Genomic DNA, 22,015 nt, shown 5'->3' with positions numbered 1-22,015 from the left:
ACACATGTGACCCAGTGGGAGATTGTAAGAATTATTTGGGGTCACACATGTATAATCAATGTGTTAGGGTCATTATTTAAAGTAGTCAAAACTTATGTGGTCACTTTGATATTAAAGAAAAGACTAATGGGGCATAAGTGTTATGAAAAATTAATGTGAGGATACACTCAGTAATTTCTAATTTGATGACGGACCGAATTAGAAATTATCTCTATATAAATAGAGAGGTTATGGTTCCCGCAGCAACCCTAACGAGAAATACAGAAAACTCTCTGCATCCCATCAACAGAAATCTACAGCCATTCAGGGTTTGTTGTGGAAGAACCATAACCAAATTCAGAGCATAAATCATAGATCCAAAAGGTACGCTTCCGCTTCTGTTCTTATTAATCTGAGACTGACATGCTATAGTGGTTTATAAGGATTTAGAAACCCCTACAAAAAGAACCCCAAAAAGTGAAGACAATCAATATGTATAACTGATAGGTACTTAATTTTTTTTTTTTATCCTTACTCTTGAATATATATTTATATCATTTATGAGCTTCGCAATGTTATCATTGAAAAAAAGTACGATGCGGCAGTAACATCTTTGGCTAAAACTTGGAATAGAGAAACCATCATCACTTTAAAAAATGTACAAGCAAAAGTACATGTACTAAGAATATAGAATAATGATATATACTTTATTCGTACAGCCAATTTCCCATTGCATCCGTATCATATCCTTTCGGCAAATTATTGGTAAAATAAGCCAACCAATAAAAAAAAATCTGAAATAATTTCTGTAATGTTGAAAATCGTGGGTTAGAATATTGCTTTCGTTTGAATGATTAGGTTAAATATGCATCTTGATGAGTTAAAATTAAAATGTAGTAAGAGTTGATTTTCTTATTGCCAAAAGGTTGGTTATCATCGATAAAAATGAAAAAAATAGGAGGCGTCTTCGATTAGCACGTTGATATCATCGTACAGTTACGTATATCGATATCCAATAATAATAATCCACGTATACATACCACTTTCCCGGAAATCCAAGACTGAGATTTTGTATAATTGACGCATTTGCTAGAAGAATTAAACCGAAAACGATAATGTAAGTTAAGTTTGTGGGCTGAATGATGTATCTGTGTATGGGCCATTAGAAAATGCTTGCAACCTATGTTTGTGCGTTTTTGTATCTCATTTGAACGGTGTTAGTTGTTACTACCATTTTGACTCTCCGTCTACATAGGAACAAAAAAAAAGAAATGTCACGATTATTCCATAAGAAGAGAAATTAAAGTGGCAAACTTAAACATACATGTCATATTATTACCATTTTATACACATGGATGGTCAAAACACCCAAAAACTATGGAATTATAGTATACACACATCGAATCGAAGTGATTAAACTATAACCAAACTTAAGGACCATGCGAAATATGTCATAATCCAGCCACGGGCAATCCAATAAATAGTTCGGTTTCGACCTCTGCTGAATGATTGGTTCCGCAACCATCCTCAGCTTCACCTTTCTCACTATGTAAGGTTATTGGCTGCATTGGTCGCATCAACCTTTCTTTAATTTCCTGAAAATAAAGTATAAAATTGTTTTACATACTAACATCACCAAAGAGGCCAAGATATATATACCATGTATGAAATAAGATCACGAATAATTCTAATTTATTAACATTTATATATATGTATATAGAAACACTTTTTATTTCCCATCAAATATTTTTGCAAAATGCAAACTAAATTATATATGTCAAATGTAAATGGAAGGTTTTCTTCCGTTTGCATTTAGAGTTAAGTTTACAATTGACAATGGAATTAAATGCAAACTTAAATAAAAATATACTAATGCCTCACTAGTTCTCGAATCAATACATCTTCAAGTAAACCATGATTCTTTTCATAAGAAAATAGAAACTGAGCTGATGTGTAAATGAGTGTTTTAACTATGTGTATCCTGTGAATGATGAATGTATGCATGTATGTATTTACCTCTTCACGTAGCCTTCTTCTCTCGTCCAAGAGTTTTCTCTCCTAATATCCGATGATGAAAGATCCATAAAATTTCGTATGAACATACAAATTAAATCATCCCATAATTAAAATTTTCTATGTAAGTTACTAAATGAAAAATATACCTTTTCTTTTAGCTGCCTTAGTTGATCTGCAAATAAATCAGCCTACGTACAACCAATGAAGGCTTACATCAGTAGCTTTCTTATATAAAATTATCAAAACATCAAAGATAGATTCTTATATAAAAACATATATATGTGTGTGTTTTGTACCTTTTTTGATCTGACAATACGAAGGCTTTTCTCAATCTGAGTGTCTATCTCTTGAAGTTCTGCCACTGAACACGAACCCAAACCTTGCCCCATTAGCTTCCTTCATATATAGTGGCATTCACACAGTACATTTTAGGATTGAAACAAAGTATGTTTATGTATAATGCATAAAGAAACTACAGAAATAGTGAGATAAGAACCGTTGATGAAGTTCAAGGAGATCAATCTTCTTCATCATTATGTCCATTTCCTTCTTCAGCTTCTGCACACACCCAAAAAATGCCGAGTACGTATTTTTAGTATATACTATCAATTTTATTTAATTAAAGAAGAAAAAAACAAAAATACGTATACATATATATAGAAAATCAACCTGTAAGTATAGTTCTACTTGGAACCTCCCTGACACAAAGTAGCCATTAGTAAACTTGCCATATCTTTCTATTGTCTTCTCCATCCTGAAAAGGTAAATCACAACAGATGCTTCCTTGATGCTTCCTTTAACAGTGATGATATAACATTCATGAGATGGAATATTATGAGTTTAAGTGGTATGTCAAATGTATAGTAGACTAGCTAAATAGTTGAATATATATGAATCATGCATGGAATAGGAGAATCAATAATTAATAATAAAAAAATTGTGAAACAACTGAATAGTTAAAACAAAAATAAACTAATTTTTAGTAGATGAATGAAATTCATATCTAATATATTTATAGACTTAGCTAATATGTCAGCTAGATAGAAGATTAGCGTAATCAAATGATGAACTGATATCCTAAAGAATTATAAAATAATCATAAAACAATCATAAAACACTAAAAAGCTAATATAGTAGATTAATAACATTTCATTCTCTCTCGTTCATAATATATAATAGAATCATTTGTTTTTGCTGGCAGTAGTTATATAAATTTGAATTGGTTCATAGAAAGAAGTCGGAGTACAAAATTTACATAAGACATATCATATGGATATTGTAAAATAGCTTTTCAAAAACATAAAAACTGATAAATATTTTGTATGGTAAAAGATAGTAGAATCATATAGCAAAATGTGAATACTTGAAAAAATGCTATACCCATCACTATATATGCGGCAAACATTTTTTTTTTTTGTTATTTTCAAGTTTTATCAGTCTGTTCATGTGATGTGTGAACATTCTCAAATACAGAGCCTAGGTGGTACCAAGAATGCCTCAATTCATAGAATAAATAATAACTATAAATCGTGCTTATGTCTATTCTATATTTGAGAAAAACTAATAGTAGTTAACAATAGGATATTATAATGAAAAAAGATATTTTCCAATTGATTATGATTTTGTTTGTAAATGTAGAAGAAAAAAGCAAACATACATTATTTCTGGTTGAAAAGAGGTAAAGAGATGAATGTAAAAATTGAAAACAATTGATTAGGCAGATCATGTATATTACCCTAATTTCCTTTTTCCAATATTTATTACTATTTCTGAAAAAACCGTTAACTATTTTGATTAAAATTCTATTACGACTCTGAGATATTGAATCTTATAAAAAATTAGATCTTTAATATTTTCTTAAAACTATGAGCTCGTAGGCCAATGTTTCATTTTAGTACATATATAGGCACGAGCCTGCTCAAATATATATATATATATATATATATATATATATATATATAACATTATACGGATTAAATGATTATCAACTGAGAATAGATGTAAACTATAGATATCTAATTTGGATAAAATTATATGTATTGAATTCGTTTTTCTATTCACCAAATTAATCCAATGATGATTTCTGCAAAATGGTTGTTATTCCTTAAGCACGGAATGCAAACACAAAGTGACTTATAGAACGAACTATGTATCACATTTGGATTGCTGTGTACAAAATTGAATATTCATGAAAGAAAATCTAGAAGAAAAGTTTGGGATTTCCCGGAGAAAATTTTCAAATCTTTTATAATGCAGAACATATAGTGATTTTATGTTCTTACAGTGTCATTATATTGTCAGAAATTTCCTTTCAAATATTCAAAATAAGATGTCAAGTTGGTCTCAGTTTAAGTTCCAAGGTGTACGAAATTCACTGTTCAAGAAACCTCTTTTCTAAAACCCTAATCCACTTGCTCGTGCTTGGAAAAAAAAAAATATTTAGTCAAACATTTTTAGTTTGCAATTCATTGGTATCCTTAAGTTTTAGCTCATTCAAATAATTCCAGAATTATTGAAAAAAGGAAAAAATAAAATTAAAATGTCATAAAAACGCATTATTTGGGAAAAGTCAGAAACTAGCTAGCAAATAAAAAGAAAGGAAAAGAAGAGTCAAATCTTTAACGTGTATAATGCAAAATCTCTAGTACGATTTGACCAGAAAGAGATAGATATATTGACCACAGAAGTTATAGGCACTCATTTAAATTCATCTATATGTTAAGAAAGATTTTGAATTGGACAAATAGTAAATTTGGAAAAATAAATAAGATAGAAGAATCTTACTCGGAGCTAGAGAATTCGTATAATCTTCCGCTCTGAGAGAAGACAATGGCAGCGACTTGTGCATCGCATAGAACCGAAAGCTCATGAGCCTTCTTAAAGAGACCACTCCTTCGCTTCGAAAACGTGACTTGTCTGCTTGTCACGTTCTCGATCTTTTTGATCTCGATCTTTCCTCTCACCATCTTCCTGCGATACTATATAACTCCAAGATTCAGATTGAAACCCTATCTAAAGCCAGAAGACTTGCGTTGAAAAAAATTTCTTTAATTCAGACAAAACCAAGAAATGGTTTCTTGAAAACGAGAGGAGATTCAAAACTAGAAGTCAAGGTGAGGAAACTGAAGAAAATGTACGAACTGAGGCGAATCAAAACCAGATTTGTCAAGATTTGCTTCAAAAGGCCCAAAGAACATATAATTTGTTTCTAGATTGAGAATCAGCCGACAAAATTAAAATTTAGATATGGAATAGTTAGCGCTAAGAAAATAAAGAACAAAAGCATAAAATTGGTGGAATTAAAGTTAAAACCCTAGAACTATAATTTCAGAAAGAGGCATGAGCTAGATCTTATGATGCTCTGTGTTTACCTCTATGTCTTTGTACAGGAGCCACAAACCCTAAAGTCTAAAGCTTGCTTTTTTGCTCTGATTAATTGGACAGAGAAAAGGAGGAAACTGACTTTTATTTTCTTCTTTTGGTGATGCTAGTTGAATTAATAATTGATCAACATTACAACAGAGAAAATAATTATTAAAAAAAGGCAAGTGAGTCCCAGGTTATATATGATTAAAGAAATGTCCCATGACTTTATCTGTTTTTGGTAAAATTAAGAATACATAGCAGAAGGAAACAGTTAATTTACTAGAAAGAAACTCTTTAAAAAAAAAATAATTTGAGAAATATAAGGGATTAAACTATTAGAATACCAAAATAATTTGTTTATTTAGACAAGATAAGTGGGTGGAATAATAATAATATGTACAACAAAAAGATAGTGTTCTTCGATGTCGACATCATCGTACAATGACCTGCACTGTTAACTATTAATATTACGACACGTATTTTTTATCACTTTCCTAAAATCTTAGTCAGCTTCTGTAGCGACCTCGTCTTCTAAAGAACACAGATTCTTTTTTTCTCTCTCTTTTACTCGGTTATTAGTTATGTTTAGTAATATTCATCCTTTCTATTAAAAGAAAACTATAGAGTATGTGTCGAAACATCAGAAAAAGTGGAATAAAGTTACTTGTATTGTGTCCAAAATCTAAATCCGTGATAAGGGAATATGATTTATTCTTTCTTCCTTTAATTTTTGTTTTTCTGTCGTGGGACTCTCTATCAACATTGCTTGTCATTAAAAAAAAAAATGCTTGTCAGTCATGTATGCAGTTTAATTAGTGAATGAAAACACATTTTAACTGTTCTAGGAGAGCCATATATATTACTCATTCTTAATTCTGGATTCCAGTAGATGTTATAAATTAGTCTGTTTAATATTAATTGTTGATGATCAGAGCGCTCTTTGTTTTTCGGCATACATAACCATTCGTTGCGATTTGTTTTTCTTTCCATCAAATATGCTTTGACAAATATGGCTCACCTAAAACAATAAAAAATGTGTCTACATTCACTAATTAAATCCATACATGAATGAGCGAGAAGCAATGTTGATATATTTTCTTACGTTTTTGTACTTTGGATTTGGTCTGATTATATTTTCGCCCAAAACATTTATATGTATATTCTAGTCCCAAATCTAGACCAAACTAAAAATAAAACTATGTTCCCAAGTTAAATCGAACCAAAAAAATCAAATACTTTCGCCTAACTTGTGATGACAGAGGGTTTAACACGTAGATTAGAGATCAATGCGAGTAACTTGTAGCAATAGTGAAGAAAGTCTAGCAAATACCTTTTTTCCCTCGAATATATGTGTAGTCTCTTCTTTATATGAGCAAGAACTAAAGCTTCATGTTGTCTTTTTATGGATCTAAGGGATGATGGGGTCACATTGAAGTGCTTTTTGAACAAAATCAGCTTCTCCTTAACATAAATCAGTAAAATCCAGTTTTGTAGGAGTTGATGTCATTTAATTTCCCTCTGTTAAATGATTCGTTTTCTATCAAATGATAGAACCGTAATTTTTGTTTAGATTTCTTTTCTTCAATTTCTATAGTTACTTTTTAATTTTTATATATAGTTTTTCATACTAGAAAATATAAAATTGTAAAATTTGTATTTCGTATGGACCGGACTATCTCAGGTCCGGTCCGGTTCTGATTGGAAACCATCACTATAAGAGGCTTGCAACAATCTATGTGTATGATTGAACAACTGTGTGAGACTAAAAGTAAAAAATAAATTAAGCACCCTTTAATAATAAACACTTGTGTTAGATCTCTCCCTAATTTTATCTTGTTCTTCTGATAGCAAATAAACTCATGTTTATCATTCTGATGAAATTTTCTTTTCCGAATTTATGTCCAGTTCATTATGCTCTAGCTAGGTTCAGAGTTTTGATCCTGCCTTAATCAAATTTTAACCGTGACTTTTATCATTAGTTTTATTGGGCTTAATATAAAGGCTTGGGCTTCAACAAATTGGTGGGTCTGCTTCACGTCTTCGGAAAATGTATATTATTAATTTTTAACGAAACACAGAAAAAAAAATGAATTTAGTAAATTTAAATTCCCTGATACAACTTCCCCAGAAAGGTAAATTAGCGAAGATGGGAGACAATGGAGACTTGGCTTCAACAATCAAGTGGCCGAAGATCAAACCCAAACCCAATCTCAGTGTTTCATATCTGAAGAATCTCGATCTCTTCACCGTAAGTTCCTCACAAAATTCATCAACCAGATTTTGTTTAGGAAAAAAAAAAACTTCCTCAACACCAAAGCTGTAAATCCGCAATGTTGTTTATCGCTAATATCTCTGAGCTGATTCCTATTAAATCACTAATTTTTGAATCGAATTGTAAAACTCGGTTCTGTTCTGGTCTTTTTACCTTTGTTCATATCGATCTTAGGTTATACGATTCTGTTCATAAACTCTGGTTTGTGCAAAAATGAAGTTTTTTTTTTGATTGAGAAGTTTTTGACTTTTGGGTTTTGTGGTTTGATTTCAGGTGGAGAACTGTCTCACTTGCGATGAATCAAAGGGCTTTGTTAAAATCGCAGAGTCTCTCGGTTTCACTCACCAAGGAAGTCGTGGACCAGCTTACGGTGAAGCTTATAGAGATAACCATCGGATCTCAGTGAACGATCCTGTTCTTGCTGATACATTATGGCAATCAGGGATTTCAAATTTGTTTACTGATATCAAGATTAGGAGGAAAGTTGCTGTTGGGTTGAATCCAAACATTCGATTTTACAGGTTTGCATAATCTCAAGAATTCCCACTTTTGAAAGTTTGTTTCTTTACCTCCTTGTGATGGTTAGATTTTGGGAAGATGTGCAAAGATTATGTTCCTGTTTCTTGTCATGTACCTTTATGCTATTACATGGACAAGATGAGCAAAGAACATGTTCCTGTTCTTGTCATAATGTAATGCTAGAGGATCCTTTGTTAAATTTCAGGTATAGTGCTGGTCAGCATTTTGGTCGTCACATCGATGAAAGTGTTGATCTTGAAGATGGGAAGCGGACTTATTACACGTTGTTGATATATCTAAGCGGGAGCAGCACGAAACCAAAAGCCAAGAGCAATTCAAGCAAGACTAATAATTCTTCTTCTTCAGCTGAGCCTTTAGTAGGTGGAGAAACTGTCTTTTATGGTTCAAGAAACAGTATTGTAGCTGAGGTAATTCCCAAGAATTGTAATATCCCGTCTTAATTTCGTTTTTTGTACCATCAAATGAAACTTGTTTAACTATGGCAGGTAGCTCCAGTGGAAGGTATGGCTCTCTTTCACATCCATGGAGACAAGTGCCTATTGCACGAAGGAAGAAATGTCTCCAAGGGAGTCAAGTATGTGTTCCGTTCTGATGTTGTTTTTGCATGAAGAACACTGATTCAACTCCGTATTTTGTGTTTCTCACATTGATTACTCTCATACACCATTATGAACCATCGATTAAACTTATGTAGAGTTCACTATTTACCCAAATCAAGTTCATGTTTCTGCTGGTTCTGCCTTTATAACAAGCCATGACTCATTTCTCTCGATGTCATTTTGATGTTAAATCACTCACATTTGATGTCAAGTAAGTGAAAATGTCGTTGAATATAAACGGTAAGTTCACTGAAACAGAACAAATTACGGTCGATACATTTTCCGAGTTTACATTATTATAATATATCAAATATAAATGAAATCAAATTTGAAGAAAAAGAAAACTCTCATTTGCTTCCTTGTTCTCTAGACATTTGCTTCTTAATTGACAAAGCCAGACTTGACTCTCACTTCTCCCGTTTCCTTGACTCCAAAGTTTCCAAGTTTCACCATAGAAGCTGCAAACTCTCTGAAGAAAGCCTTTTGGTCTCGAGCAAAAGTCTCAACGATCCACTTAGTCCTGTAATCTCCTAGAAGCGCCTGATCAGACCCAAACACTCCTTTCCCCGACAAAATCTGCTTGTAGTAATCATTATCGAAAACCGAGGTTGTAGAGTCCAAGACCGTCCCTGCGTTCTTGCCTCGGTTAGAGGATCTCGGGCATTTCTTTTTGAGGGTTTGCGCAAATGCAAAGTTCATCGAAGGGTCAATGTCGTGGAATTTGCTGAAGTTTTGAAGACGAGCCTCGAAAGAAGAACAGTGAGAGAACCCTAGCGTGTGGCCGCCAGAGAGTGTAACCATGTCTTTCACTGACAAGCCTCTTGCTGCAAAGCTTTGGATAAGTTGAGACACGTTGAATGTTGGTGCTGGGAGATTGACTGTCTCGTTTGCCCGCGAAATCGTCCCGTCTTTTCGCCCTTTAAGTACGCTCCAGTAAGGACCACCGGACTAAGAGATGAACAATATTACGAGTTAGAAGGCAAACTACATGTAGACCATAAAGGGACTACTCTACAACGAAGACTCACCAGGGTGACCACATCTCTGGCTGCGATGGCGATTACGTCGGCACAAGACACAGTACGAGGACAAACCTTTTCGAGCTTTGTCTTAGCTTCTTCGATCACGTAGAATGATCGTACCGAGATGTTTGGAGGACCATCCTTCTCAGCTTGGTTTGACCGTGTTGAATCTAGTAGAATCGATGCGTCACATCCCTATAACAACCCAACCAAACAATTTACTCAACACTCAAAACGATCATCATCAACTTTATATCTCATTGATTAAAAAAAGAAGATGCATACCCTGATGAAGCAATCGTGGAAGAACATTCTGAGGAGACGAGCAGGCACTTTGGGATCATACAAAGTTGCATTCCTAACAGTGTCAAGAATGATTTTTTCTGCGACGGGGCACGATCGATCATAGTAATGAGCATCAAGAGCAGCTTCTGAGGGCTTAACCATCGCAAAAACCGTAAAGATCATCGTGAAAACGAGCGTCTTCGAGAAGGCCATTTTATGGTTTTGTGTGTGTGTGTGTGTGTGTTTAGGCCTCAAAAAGTACTCGTTGTTGGTGAAGTTGTTTGAGGATTTGATGAATTAGAAGAAGCGGAACTATTTGACTTATATAAGGAGAGGCATGAGAGCAAGATTTGGGAGGCTAATATTCTAGAAAATGTGTATGTGTATAACATATGCTTTAAAGCTACTCATATTATTTGGAACAAACATGCATATTTTCCGGTGTTCTAATTTTTCTCTTATAAAATTGTACTTTGAGTCTAAGCATGTACTTTGGTTAGATATGTGCAGCTGAGTTGTACAAAATCTTTATTGTTGTTGGTAACCATTAAAAGTATATATTTGACCATGAATATATATTTATCTATTATAAAATTTTAAGATTTATTGTTTCTGGTAACCATAAAAAAGTGTATATGTTTGTGGCTTGTTTGGAAATTGTAATTATTAATTTTAATTTGATCTATTCAGTAAATCTAAGGTTGTTTTTCATCAAACTTAAACAAAATTGACATTCAATTAATTTATGGCAGAAGAGATGTACCCTAAGATAGTTCAAAAATTAATTTTGTTCCAAACCTAACACAAGTTTGAAGTTAAAAATGTAGCACAAATCATTGTGTGAAAATTTTGTTTACCTTAAAGTAACTATAAATATATAAAGTTAAAACATTATATTTTGATTTCCATATTTTAATTTAAAATTAAGATTTTCTCATTTAGGAGGAATTTTTAGTCATTTTGATATTGAATTCGTGTTAGTAGTGGAACATTTGAAAAGGGTTGCTATTTTTTAGGAACCAAAACTTTTTTTTTTTTTTCATCTACCCAATTACTTCAATCACATTTGGCCAATCTGCGGAGTGGTCCGAGAATCATCTAAGACTGGCTCGTTATGATCGATTTAGGAAAAGATAACTCCTTTAACTCGAGCTCCTTTTGCAAGACTATCCGTCCGAACATTTAAACTTCTCGGAATATGGGATAAAGTGAACTCTGAGAAGCTATCGGGAAGGGTACGGAAGGAATCCAGCTCTGTCTTAAAAGACGGCCAATCCTCCGGAGATCCAGACATGCTCACGAGGTCCAAACAATCGGTCTGGAAATGCACAAATGACATCTGTTTAGGAACCAAAACTTGTTTGTGCTATTTTTGAGAACTGTTCTATTTTAGAAAACTGTATATCAATGGAAAGTATAAACTCTAGATATAAATTTCGTTGTCGTTATTGTTTTGGTCAAGAAACTTCGAGGCTTTTTGTTTTGTAACTTGTCTCTGAAATCCCATTGTAAACTCTTACTCAGGAAGACTTTAGAATATAGAATCCGAAATAGTGCCAAATAAGGGGGTGGTATTTGGTTAAACTTTCCTCAAAAATGAAATATGTGTAATGTAGACTAATTTTAGATGGTATGTGTGTGGATAGAGTAAGATTAAAAATGAATAAAGAAGTGAACTAAAAGAGAAGATGATCAAAAAAGGGTAGCTACTGTTGAGTTATGCCTATCAGTGTTTGGTTTCAATGCCTTGGCTTCGCGGTACGGTTGGTGATGGATTTATTGTACTATATTTTTGTTTGGTCTCTGCATCCTTTTTGATTTTTTTCTTCTCACGTGTACTGCACTGCTTGTATTGCAATTACGGAAAATCTAACTTAGAAAAATTCCTTTTTTCTTAACAATGACAAAAATACATTAAAATTGGATTTGCTCTAGAAAATAGGGAACAATAAAAATAAAAATGTGGCAAGAGTAGCCCAAAATGTTTTTACAAAGCCCACACTAGAATTGAAGCACTATAAGTCCAGCATAACAAACACAGTGGACACACAACAAGTAGAAACAAATTTGAATTTCATGTCCACAAGCTTCAAGATTGTTTAGAAAACGTCAATTTTGATAATTTGGTTATATGTAGTGGCTAAGTTTAAGCTGAATGAACGTGTCATGACTAGTAGTAGCCAAATGCCAGAAGAGTAAACAAGCTAGTGCACACTCCTAGAACCACGTGCCTATCAATTTGTCATCTATTCAAAAAAAGAATCTCAGTAATTAATAACTAGAATTTGCTATTTCTCATTAATTAAACCCCTAATCAAAATACTTCTGTCTTAATTCTTCTACCAACTCTTTTACAAATCTTCTGCTCAAATCATGACCTGACCTAAACAACAAGACTTAAACAACAATTAAATTTTCCTAACTCTCGGGACATGAAGAAGGCGATGAGTTGTTGTCCCCTGAGCCACCCAAAAACTGGAGCTCTTTTTTATTATCATAAATCTCCAACGAAAAATCCCTCAGCGTTTGCGTCGCACCGCCTCCACCGCTTGTTTCCATCTGCGGTTCAGCAGCGGTCGAAGCGTTTGAGACGTAACTAGGCACCGGTCTAGTAGTACCAACGTTCAGAATCGACGGAGCAGCAGAAAAGGTAGGTATGGCCCACATATGGCCCATTTGATGCGGCCCACCGGTAACGAACGCAGGAGTAGTAGCACCCATGGGCCAAAACGGCAGAAAATTCTGCGTGTTAACGTTCATGAAGTTGACGCCGAAATTTGACGCCGTTATCGGAGCTAGACCAGAAGTAACGGAGCTGTCTTGCTCGTTAACGTTGACAAACTCACTCGTGCAGTTTCTCTTCCTCCGTTTCCTCACTAGGTCACCGGAGCCGTCGTCGCTCTCATGACGCGGCGGAGAATCCGTCGGAACCTTCAGTGTTCCGTTGACAGAAACAGCGATAGCCGGGATTGTACCGGTTCCGGTTGCTTCGATTATCGCCGGTTCGGACCGTTCAAGAAGCCAGCGTATGGTTTCTCCGTCGGATTTATGGCCGAGTTCACGGGTCAATTGAAAGATCCGGGCGGCGCAACTTACGGGTATTCGGATCCTCCGACCACGACCTTCTACTTTCGTGTGACGGTCTTTAGACGGCCGTTTCTGAGCCGGTTTGGTCTGTAAGATAAGCGAATTCGTCATCGGCTGCAAAAATCCGACTTCTTGCTTCCTTAACGGGTCGTCGTCTTCTTCTTTCATGAGCATATCGGGGTGGGCTTCTGGATCCGGGTCGGATAAATTAGCCATGGTTAATTGCGAGCTACTGTTTTCGTCAATCTCTCGAATCGCTTTGCCTTCTTTATTCGATTCCATTTTCCCAAAACTTCTACGAATGGGAACGAAAGTTAGATCTCACTAACATGAAAACAAATTCAGAATCACTGAAAGAGAAATCTGCGGAAACAAAGTCTCAATTTTTTTTGTAAAGAAGAGGAATTTAGTCGATTAGTCAAGTTCTTTTTCTTTACTGATAAAAGAGATTTATCTCCAAATTTGACAGATGAAACGAAACCCTTTAAAAAGTTTGAATTTTTTGAAGATTAAAGAACAGTGGGAAAAAAAGGGGGAAAAGCTAAAAGGAAAAAAATTGAGCTAACCCTAGAAAGGTAGAAGCGTCCCCACCGCACCTTATCCTCTTCACGAACCCTACAAAGAAGGAAGGAGGGGCCCTCAAGATCCTCGTTTTATTTTTATAGTCCTATATCAAATCAACGGTGTGGATCACACCTTTACTATATCACTTGGGTAGCTCAACCAATATGGGCTTATTTTACTTATTGGGCCTTGGCCCTTATCACAATAATCTTTCTGTCCTTACAATCAAAATCATCACTTTTTAAAACCATACTAGTTAATCAATAGTTAACATTAGAGGTGTTTGAATCCGGATTTGGACTCGTTTTCTGGATTTTTTATATTCCAAGTTAAACACATTATATGATGGATAGTTTGATTAATTTTCACAAAAAATTGATTAATTTAAATTCTGGTTTTAATCAAATTGATTATATTGAATTTTACAAAGTTGAGCTTTTGATTGGTTTTTTACTTGTTTTTTCTTGTTCATTTAAGATTTGGATTTGGTTTTCTTGCATGCATATTTCAATCCAGATTTCGGTTAGATTTTATTTCTAGTTTTTCGGTTTTCTTTTTGGTGTTTTTGATTTGTGAGTGTATTCCAAGTTAAACACACTAGATCATGGATTGTTCGATAGGAAGTTTTAATTCAAAATTCAGGTTTTAACAAAATATATATCTTTAAATCATTTCTATATCATAAAAATAGACTAAGTAGGAGAAAATTTAATTTAATTTGTAGGATCAAAGATGTAGGAGCTAAGATTTTTATTGAAAGAAAAATTCGAAAGAAGTCTACTTGAAATTTCATTAATAGCTAGGACCGATTCCGATTTGAGAAGTGAAACAAAACCGAATCGACCGAAACAGAGCCTAAACTAAGCTACAAACTACACTACTTCACGGCTCTTCTGTTCAAAGGCATGAACTCCACATCTCACACTCTCCTTCTCCACAAACTCTGAATCCAAAAACCGGGCAACGAAAATCCAAAGCTTATAAACATCTTCGAAATTCGCAAGAAACCCTAACGCAGCAGTGAGAACAGAAATCCCCTGCTCGTTCTTTCTTTTCTCAAGAACTCTATCTTTCACTCCTTCGTACTCCTCTTCGAACAAGATTTTCTTCAAGAAACCTTTTCCTAGTGAGATATTGCTACAATCGGCCAGCTTCTGCACCACAAAAGGTTCGATTCTCTCTCCCTTTTGGTCGAATAGATTGAACGCAATCGCTGGTCCTCTATTGAAATTAACTTTTGGACCGTAGATTTTAACGAGCCGAATTTTAGTTGAATGTTTGAGTTTGTAGAGAGCACTTACCAACCAATTGATCAAACATCTTGATCTGTTCCCTGTTGCTCCCAACCCAAGTGAGTCCACATGATCTAGGCCTCTGAATTCCATTCTAGAACTAAAGCTATTTGTTAGTGTTTCCTCCGATTCCGTTTGTGTCCGGTTGATTTCTAACGCTTGTAATGAAATCGGATCATCGGTAGGTACGAGGTTGACCATACCTGAGCCAGTGGAAGATTCAAGAATCGGAATAGTGGATTTCTTGACGAACAAGCAACCAAATCCAGAAGGGTTTTCTCCAAACACCTTGTAGAACGAACACACCATGAAATCAGGATTATATATCGAAAGACCGAAGCTGTCCATATCTTTTGGTCCCAAACCGCAAGCATCGATCATCACATGCCACCCGTTTTCTTGAGCCACACTCATCCATAGATACGGATACCTAGATCCCGTAACCCTAGAATGAAGCGGAAAGACGAAAATACCCTTCTTATTCTTCTTATTGCCTCCGTTTTTCCCACCGGTTACCATCTTCCTCAGCTTGGACGAACAGATTCTCAGCCCTGGCCATGAGAACTCCGCTGCAGCTACTTTGGCCCCACGTTTCTCAGAGACTCTGTTGATTTCATTAACAGCCTCGCTCTCGTAGTCGTAAACCGTCAAAAGCTTCCGTTTGGAGTTAAACGGATATGACTCGGCGACGAGCCTGAAAGCAGATGTTCTATTGGCGGTGAAGACCATTGAGTAATTTTCTTCGGAGATTTTGAGAAAACCCATGATTCTTCTCTTCATCGAGTACTCAAACTCTGTTTCTTGACCTCCATCGTGGAGAAGCTTCTCCTTGAAGTTACCGATCTTGGGAGAGACACTAAAGAAGGGACTTTCAGACAAGGAAGAGGAGATCTGGTAAGTGGAAGGGTCGTAGTTGAGTAACTGCGAGTAAGAGTATAAACCAATCCCTATGTAATCAAGACACGTGTAGTGTGTTAAACTTAAGTGAAAGTAGTGGTCGGATCTGATGTGGTCGATCTTGTAAGTGTCGGAGTATTTAGGGTAAGCTTGGATGAAATCGGAGAAGGATTCTTGAAGGGAAGGGAGAGAATTTGGGTCGGTGAATTGGGTGTCCGGGAAAATGGTGGAGGCGGTGGTTTGAGCAAAATCACGGCGGAGAGTGGCGGAAGTGACGGTGGGGGTTGATTCTGGCGGATGGTCGGACGTATCGCCGCCGTGGAATGGTGTAGACGAGAAGCAACCGTGAAGGCAGTTTGGTGGTGGTGTATCTCCGGGAGATGATCGGTGCATTTTGTTTTGTTTTTTTGGTGTGAAAAAGTTGATTTGTAATTTGTCAATGGTCATGAGCCTAAGCTTGTGTTAAATAAAGCCAAAGTCTAAAGTTCTAAAGTAGCGCACCTAAGACAAAAGCTTGTTTATATATTTCGCTTATAATATTAAAAAAGGTTAAATGCAATGTGACGCCAAAAGAGGTTAAGGAAATATGTTTCTACAACGCATAGATTGACGTTTTTTTGTTCATCTATAAGTTTTTCTTTTAGTCCAAACGTGGATTTAGTATTTTTTAAAATCTTACAGTTAAAGAACATTTAAGAAAATGTAGAAACGGTAGTAAATTGGTTAAAGTTGAAATAGTTCAAGAATATTATTGAATCGCTATTTTTTTATTATTATTATTATTATTATTATTATTATTATTATTATTCATTATAATATATATTATAAACAAAGTAAAATTTTGAGTTAAAGCTCTCTGATTCAATCTTAGGGTGGCTAATTACCTTTTACCCCTACTTATGTTTTTAAAAATTAAATTTAATAAAAAAATTATTAAAAATCGTAAATTTATTAAAAAAAATATTTAAAATCGTCAATTAAATTAAAATATTAAAAATCGTATATTAATAAAAAAATTGTTAAAAATCAAAATTTAATAAAAAACATTTAAATTTAATAGAAATTATTAAAAATCAAAATTTAATCAAAACATATTTCAAATAGAAAATAACGAAAATTTAAAAATTGAAAGTTAATCAAAAAACATTTAAAATCATATCATATATCATATATATTATAATAAGCAAAGTAAAATTTTGAGTTAAAGCTCTCTTATTCAATCCCAGGGTGGCTAATTACCATTTATCTCTCTTTATATTTTTTAAAATTAAATTTAATAAAAAATTTATTAAAAATTGTAAATTAATTAAAAAAAAATTATGAAAAATCGTCGGATAGGTCGAAGACAATGAACAAAAAAAATTTAATGACCAATTGGAGAAGAAAAAAGATAATCAGAAGAAGAAATCATAAAAGAAAACCAGTAGATAGTAGAGGAAGTGAAAGAAAATAATAATAAAATAGAAGAAAACTAGAAGATGAAGAAGACAAAATAGAAAAAGGTAAATATGATAAAAAAAGGAAGACAAATCAGATGAATAAGAAGTAAAAAAAGATGAAGACAATAAAGAAGAACAATTTGAAAACAAATAACGATAAAAAAAGAACTCAAAAATTTAAGGAAAAAATTTTAAAAAGGGAAAATATAAACCATGAGAGGAATAAAAAGACAGATAAGACAAAGATCTTTAAAATATGATGAAGAATTTGGAGAGAATAAGAATAATTGGAAGAAGAGGAATAAGAATCTGTTGAAGGAGAAAAATAAAATAAAATAGAAGACAAAGTAGAAGAAGAAGAAGATAGGGAAGAGAAAAAATTGGATGAAAACCTTAAAAGATGAGGAATTGGAGAAAGTAGAAGAATAGGAAGATGATGTAAAAGCCGAAAAACACCAGAAGAATAGGAAGTCGGTGATAACAATGAAGACGATGGCAATGAAAAAGGAAAAGAAAAAAAAAGAAGAAGAAAGAGAATAATAATATATTGAAGAAGAAGAAGAAAGGGAATAAAACCTGGAAGAGAAGAAAATCAAAAGATGTATGAGAGGAGAAAGGAAAAGATGTGGAGAAGAAGAAGAAGACGTGAAAAAAAAACAGTAGAATAAAAATTAAAAAATAACATAGAAAATAAAGAAGAAAAAACAACAAAAAAAAAAAGAAAGAAAGAAGAAAATGATAGAGAAAAAAAAATAAAAGATAAAAAAAAGAAAAAGATGAATCATATTAATCTTATTTTAGTTTGTGTTTATTGATTTCATACACTTATTAGTATTGATTTTAAAGTTTTTAATATTAGACAATGATTACTTTCATAGATTAGCTTTATTTTAATTTTGTATGTATCAAATTCTTGATCTAATTATTTTTTGATTTATGACATAAAACTTTATTTTAAGTTTCAATGAAACTTTTTGACCCGCGCAAATCGCGGGCTAAAAACCTAATTTTATTTTATAAAACGTCTCAAAACTCAATGACCACTCACAAGGACTAAAATTTCGTTATATGCCATAGTTAAATTTTAAGTGTGGTGGTGTTACATAACTATATGAGATAATTGCAGTGGTATTAAAAATATGGTGTGATGGATGTTTTCTATATAATTACAGAAACTATAAGAGAAAAAAAAAGAAAAAAAAAGAAAGAAGAAAAAAGCAGACGCAAATTAGCCGGGAATAATGATTGTTGTCAAGAAAAGCCTGAAAAGGGTGCACTTTGTATTGTTTCTCCAAGTTTTCTTTTTAGAACGCGTAGATTTTAGTGGTCAAGAAAGTGTTTTGTTTTTCTCTTTTGTTTCCTTAGCTATTTACAAATCTTACATGCTAAGATATACCACTATGCTCATTTAGTAATCAAAAACAGCCAATATGTACCATCATGTCAAAAGTTATATTTGTAATTTGCATTATATATATTGTTAATGAAAATAGGGCTGAATATATATATTTTATGTATATATCATCTAAATCAGCTACATATATAAAACTACAAAAAGGCTACACAATAACATTGGTTTTTGTTCGTTTCGAGGAGTGTGTTACCATTACGTGTACTTTTGAGTTATCTAATGCCAAAAAGGGATTTTTGTGTTTTAATTACCAAAAAACATATTTTTTTTACTGTTTGGAGAAGACAAATGATTGTTTTAACAATTTTGCCTACTTATCTATATTATTTAATATTATATTAATATCACACACTCTCCATAATTGTTTGTTGTTATTTATCTATTATTTAAAAAATAATCGAATAATTATTTTGACACTATAAATTATATAATTTTTTTCTTAATACTTTGATATCCATTTTATATTTTTTAACTTAATTTTTTTTGTCGTTTAGTGATAAACACATATGTATCCATATAGTAGCATCCACATCAACAAAAATATATGGATATCTATGTAATGAAGGAAGCAATACAAAAAAATTTACACATCTTCGTTATTCCATCTTCTTCTTACAAATCATCTCAACATAATAAAAAAAAAACTATGAAATTGTTATAGCACTACAAAAAGTGTGTTTTGAATCACTTATTTTAAATATTTGCATTACTTATAATTGATGCTAGTAAATTTTACATCACTTATAAAAATAATTCTGAAAGTGGTGATACAAATATTTTATATCACTTGTCATTAATATTATATCAATTATTGTAATTGATTTTAATATGTGTCCGTTGCCAATAACTGATGTTAACTTTTGCATCAATTAATATAAATGATGTTATTATTTGTATCATTTTAGCTAACTGATGTAAATATTAAAATCAATTTTCATAAGTGATTCAAATAGTTAATTTTAAAATAACTATTTAATTAATGACAAATTTATTTTTTAAATAATTTTCGTATTTATTTTTTATTAATTATTATTTTCTTTATAACAGAATCTTTTTTTTTTGAATGAATGACAAATTTTATTCAACAAAAAAAAAAAGATTGTTCTACATATAAGAATGCGAGCTTTTAATGAAAGAAAACTATCTGTTACAGAACTTTATTCGATTTATCCTTGGAAGTGTTGAGGTCGAGATGCAAACCAAGTTTGCAGGCCTGCTTCGAAGCGACTGTCGCCTTGCAATCGTATTGAGCTGAAATGGTTTCTGATCCCTTTGTCTATAAACCTGATTAACATTCGCGAGTTTGAGGAGCTAGCCCCATGTCGACGATAATTTCTTTCCCGCCAGATTACATGAATTGTCTTCTGAAATAGGAATCTCAGAATAAAACTCTTTAAGCGATCCTGCCTCGGCTGAGTAATCTGAGTCACCACCGAGTTCCAGTCATTTGAATAATTTTGCAACATAATTTCCTTTGCCACGTTCTGCCACACCTGTTTCACAAAGGGACAGGAGAAAAACAGGTGATCCCGCGTTTCGAAATGAGCTTGACAGAGAACACACGTGCTGGGAATTTGGAGATTCCAAGCCACCATTCTGTCGCCTGTTGAGAGTCTGTTATGCATTGCTAACCAAGCAACAAACCCATATTTCGGACAGTGAAGTGTAAGCCAGATTCCTTTAGTCCACGGTAACCTTGGGGATTCAGGTCTCAACTGTTTCCGAGTTACTTTGGTGCTGAAACTGCGCTTATATGTATCGCCGGAAGTTTTCCATAGATAGATATCAAGAGTATCAGCGCTGTACTTCTGCTTGATCACGTCAATTTATCTTCAATGCTGTTCAAAACCCTGTTTCGATGTCTACGCCTCCGATGGGTTATAATGACATCGTGGACTGTATCTTCCTCTCGAATCCCCATATCAATAAACCCAATATCTATTAAGATCTCGATAAGAAACGAATTAAATTTGAAAACAAAAAAAACATCAGGATATAAATTAAAAACAAATAGTCATTTACAAAAATAAGAAAGAACAAAAAAATCATAAATCAAATCCAATTAATACACTAATAAGAAAGTTAAGAACTAAGATCACAATCAAACTATAATTTCTTCAGATTTCTTCATTCCATTGTACTATGGACATTGTTCCTTCATCTTAAAAACTTAGGTATTTTTTGTTTTCTTTACTTCATCCACTTGTAGAGTAAGGACTGTAAGTTCTTCATGACTAAATATTCTCTGAGATATGCTCGTGGTTGAAGACATCTTCATTCTACAAAATTTAGAAGATAATAATATAATTATTAAATCTCTGAAAAAAATCCTTGATAATTTTCGTTTGCATTAGAACAACCATTAGTATAAGAGAAGTGTTGGGTACCTTTATGTAATGTTTCTCCAAACCTTGTAGAAAAAAAAACAGACTTTTGAATGTTTAGTATCTGATCGATGAGTTCACCATATCTTTACCTTTTTTTTTTTTCTAATCTATCACAGTATTTTGTGAGCATAAACATCAAAATAACATAGAAAAAAATTATACTTGAGAATTGAAACACAAAATGATATAAAATAAGAGAATAGATGCATCTAAAGGTTTTAGAAGATGAAATGAGAATTATCATTCATCGATTACAAATCTACTTAGTTGGTGGAAGAAGAAGATTGTGGGTATGTAAAAAAAATCTACTTAATTAATTTTGAGACAAAAACGAAAATATCGGTATAATTTGGCAACAAATATATATATATTTCTTTAAATGGCATCATCATTTTCTAAAAAAAATCAATGCAATAAATGAGATATGAATGAAGAAAATTTGACACATTCAAACTGATTTTCTTTTTTTGTCGACTAGCTAACAATTTTTTTTAATAATGAGTGTATATATAGCTTTTAATTAGTAGGTTTATTATTTGGTAAACACTTAATACTTATTATAAGTTATAATTTTTACTATCAATGTTGATCTATTTAAATGATTTACTTAAATAATAAATAAATATATATACATAAACTAATCCTAGAAGGAGTTTTATGAAATAGTTATCAAAGCAAAATTCTACACAGTTTTTTTTTTATATTAAAAGAAAGCTAGTAAATATAGCGGTTTTCTACTAATTTTTTTTATTTATGTGAGAATGTTTTGACTAAAAAAAAATTAAGTAGTATCGAATTTATTCAAAATACAATTGAAATATATACAAGTATTAGTTTTTTTAAATTGAAATTACGTTAG

General features: G+C 32.9%; 5 protein-coding genes across 7 annotated transcripts; 1 reads left to right on the top strand and 4 right to left on the bottom strand.

Moving 5' to 3' along the window:
- Positions 1 to 1,250: 1,250 nt before the first annotated feature.
- Positions 1,251 to 5,466, bottom strand: LOC18018198 (MADS-box protein AGL71). 2 transcript variants are annotated; one of them, XM_024156096.1, is made up of 8 exons: positions 5,367 to 5,466; positions 4,780 to 4,973; positions 2,665 to 2,749; positions 2,492 to 2,553; positions 2,292 to 2,391; positions 2,142 to 2,183; positions 1,996 to 2,037; positions 1,251 to 1,574 (listed from the first exon to the last, which is right to left on the bottom strand). In XM_024156096.1, exons 2-8 carry the CDS (start codon positions 4,959 to 4,961, stop codon positions 1,431 to 1,433), a joined length of 657 nt encoding a protein of 218 aa, XP_024011864.1. In that variant the 5' UTR covers positions 4,962 to 4,973; positions 5,367 to 5,466; the 3' UTR covers positions 1,251 to 1,430. The 2 variants fall into 2 exon arrangements, with proteins under 2 accessions (XP_024011864.1, XP_006401901.1); XM_006401838.2 differs by lacking the exon at positions 5,367 to 5,466 and having other exon boundaries at positions 4,780 to 5,272.
- Positions 5,467 to 7,448: 1,982 nt separating this feature from the next.
- Positions 7,449 to 8,918, top strand: LOC18018197. Its single transcript, XM_006401837.2, has 4 exons — positions 7,449 to 7,609; positions 7,907 to 8,154; positions 8,358 to 8,580; positions 8,659 to 8,918. Exons 1-4 carry the CDS (start codon positions 7,508 to 7,510, stop codon positions 8,779 to 8,781), a joined length of 696 nt encoding a protein of 231 aa, XP_006401900.2. The 5' UTR covers positions 7,449 to 7,507; the 3' UTR covers positions 8,782 to 8,918.
- Positions 8,919 to 8,999: 81 nt separating this feature from the next.
- On the bottom strand, positions 9,000 to 10,366 carry LOC18018196 (peroxidase 66). Its single transcript, XM_006401836.2, has 3 exons — positions 10,080 to 10,366; positions 9,801 to 9,989; positions 9,000 to 9,720 (listed from the first exon to the last, which is right to left on the bottom strand). Exons 1-3 carry the CDS (start codon positions 10,290 to 10,292, stop codon positions 9,154 to 9,156), a joined length of 969 nt encoding a protein of 322 aa, XP_006401899.1. The 5' UTR covers positions 10,293 to 10,366; the 3' UTR covers positions 9,000 to 9,153.
- Positions 10,367 to 12,348: 1,982 nt separating this feature from the next.
- On the bottom strand, positions 12,349 to 13,800 carry LOC18018195 (transcription factor TCP19). Of its 2 annotated transcripts, none has more exons than XM_024156528.1 (2): positions 13,733 to 13,800; positions 12,349 to 13,461 (listed from the first exon to the last, which is right to left on the bottom strand). In XM_024156528.1, the coding sequence occupies exon 2, from the start codon at positions 13,446 to 13,448 to the stop codon at positions 12,498 to 12,500; it is 951 nt and encodes a 316-aa protein (XP_024012296.1). In that variant the 5' UTR covers positions 13,449 to 13,461; positions 13,733 to 13,800; the 3' UTR covers positions 12,349 to 12,497. The 2 variants fall into 2 exon arrangements, with proteins under 2 accessions (XP_024012296.1, XP_006401898.1); XM_006401835.2 differs by having other exon boundaries at positions 12,349 to 13,458; positions 13,733 to 13,786.
- Positions 13,801 to 14,578: 778 nt separating this feature from the next.
- LOC18018194 (molybdenum cofactor sulfurase) lies at positions 14,579 to 16,312 on the bottom strand. Its single transcript, XM_006401834.2, has one exon. It carries the CDS (start codon positions 16,310 to 16,312, stop codon positions 14,603 to 14,605), a length of 1,710 nt encoding a protein of 569 aa, XP_006401897.1. The 3' UTR covers positions 14,579 to 14,602.
- Positions 16,313 to 22,015: the final 5,703 nt, after the last annotated feature.

Source organism: Eutrema salsugineum, unplaced genomic scaffold (genome assembly GCF_000478725.1).
Source record: "Eutrema salsugineum unplaced genomic scaffold, Eutsalg1_0 scaffold_2, whole genome shotgun sequence".
Lineage (NCBI taxonomy): Eukaryota > Viridiplantae > Streptophyta > Magnoliopsida > Brassicales > Brassicaceae > Eutrema > Eutrema salsugineum.
The sequence above is the reverse complement of the archived record's forward strand: the minus strand, read 5'-3'. Positions and strand labels throughout refer to the sequence as shown.

Bases quoted from the DNA above. Each gene is read 5' to 3' on its own strand.
- LOC18018196 (XM_006401836.2), bottom strand. From the start codon at position 10,292: ATGGCCTTCTCGAAGACGCTCGTTTTCACGATGATCTTTACGGTTTTT. The intron at 9,990-10,079 runs GTATGCATCTTC...GGGTTGTTATAG, and splicing joins TCCACGATTGCTTCATCAGG to GGATGTGACGCATCGATTCT. The intron at 9,721-9,800 runs GTGAGTCTTCGT...TTCATCTCTTAG, and splicing joins CCAGAGATGTGGTCACCCTG to TCCGGTGGTCCTTACTGGAG.
- LOC18018198 (XM_024156096.1), bottom strand. From the start codon at position 4,961: ATGGTGAGAGGAAAGATCGAGATCAAAAAGATCGAGAACGTGACAAGC. The intron at 2,038-2,141 runs GTATATTTTTCA...ATCGGATATTAG, and splicing joins TAAGGCAGCTAAAAGAAAAG to GAGAGAAAACTCTTGGACGA. The intron at 1,575-1,995 runs GTAAATACATAC...CTTTATTTTCAG, and splicing joins GAAGAAGGCTACGTGAAGAG to GAAATTAAAGAAAGGTTGAT.
- LOC18018194 (XM_006401834.2), bottom strand. From the start codon at position 16,312: ATGCACCGATCATCTCCCGGAGATACACCACCACCAAACTGCCTTCAC.
- LOC18018195 (XM_024156528.1), bottom strand. From the start codon at position 13,448: ATGGAATCGAATAAAGAAGGCAAAGCGATTCGAGAGATTGACGAAAAC.
- LOC18018197 (XM_006401837.2), top strand. From the start codon at position 7,508: ATGGGAGACAATGGAGACTTGGCTTCAACAATCAAGTGGCCGAAGATC. The intron at 7,610-7,906 runs GTAAGTTCCTCA...GTTTGATTTCAG, and splicing joins AGAATCTCGATCTCTTCACC to GTGGAGAACTGTCTCACTTG. The intron at 8,581-8,658 runs GTAATTCCCAAG...TAACTATGGCAG, and splicing joins GAAACAGTATTGTAGCTGAG to GTAGCTCCAGTGGAAGGTAT.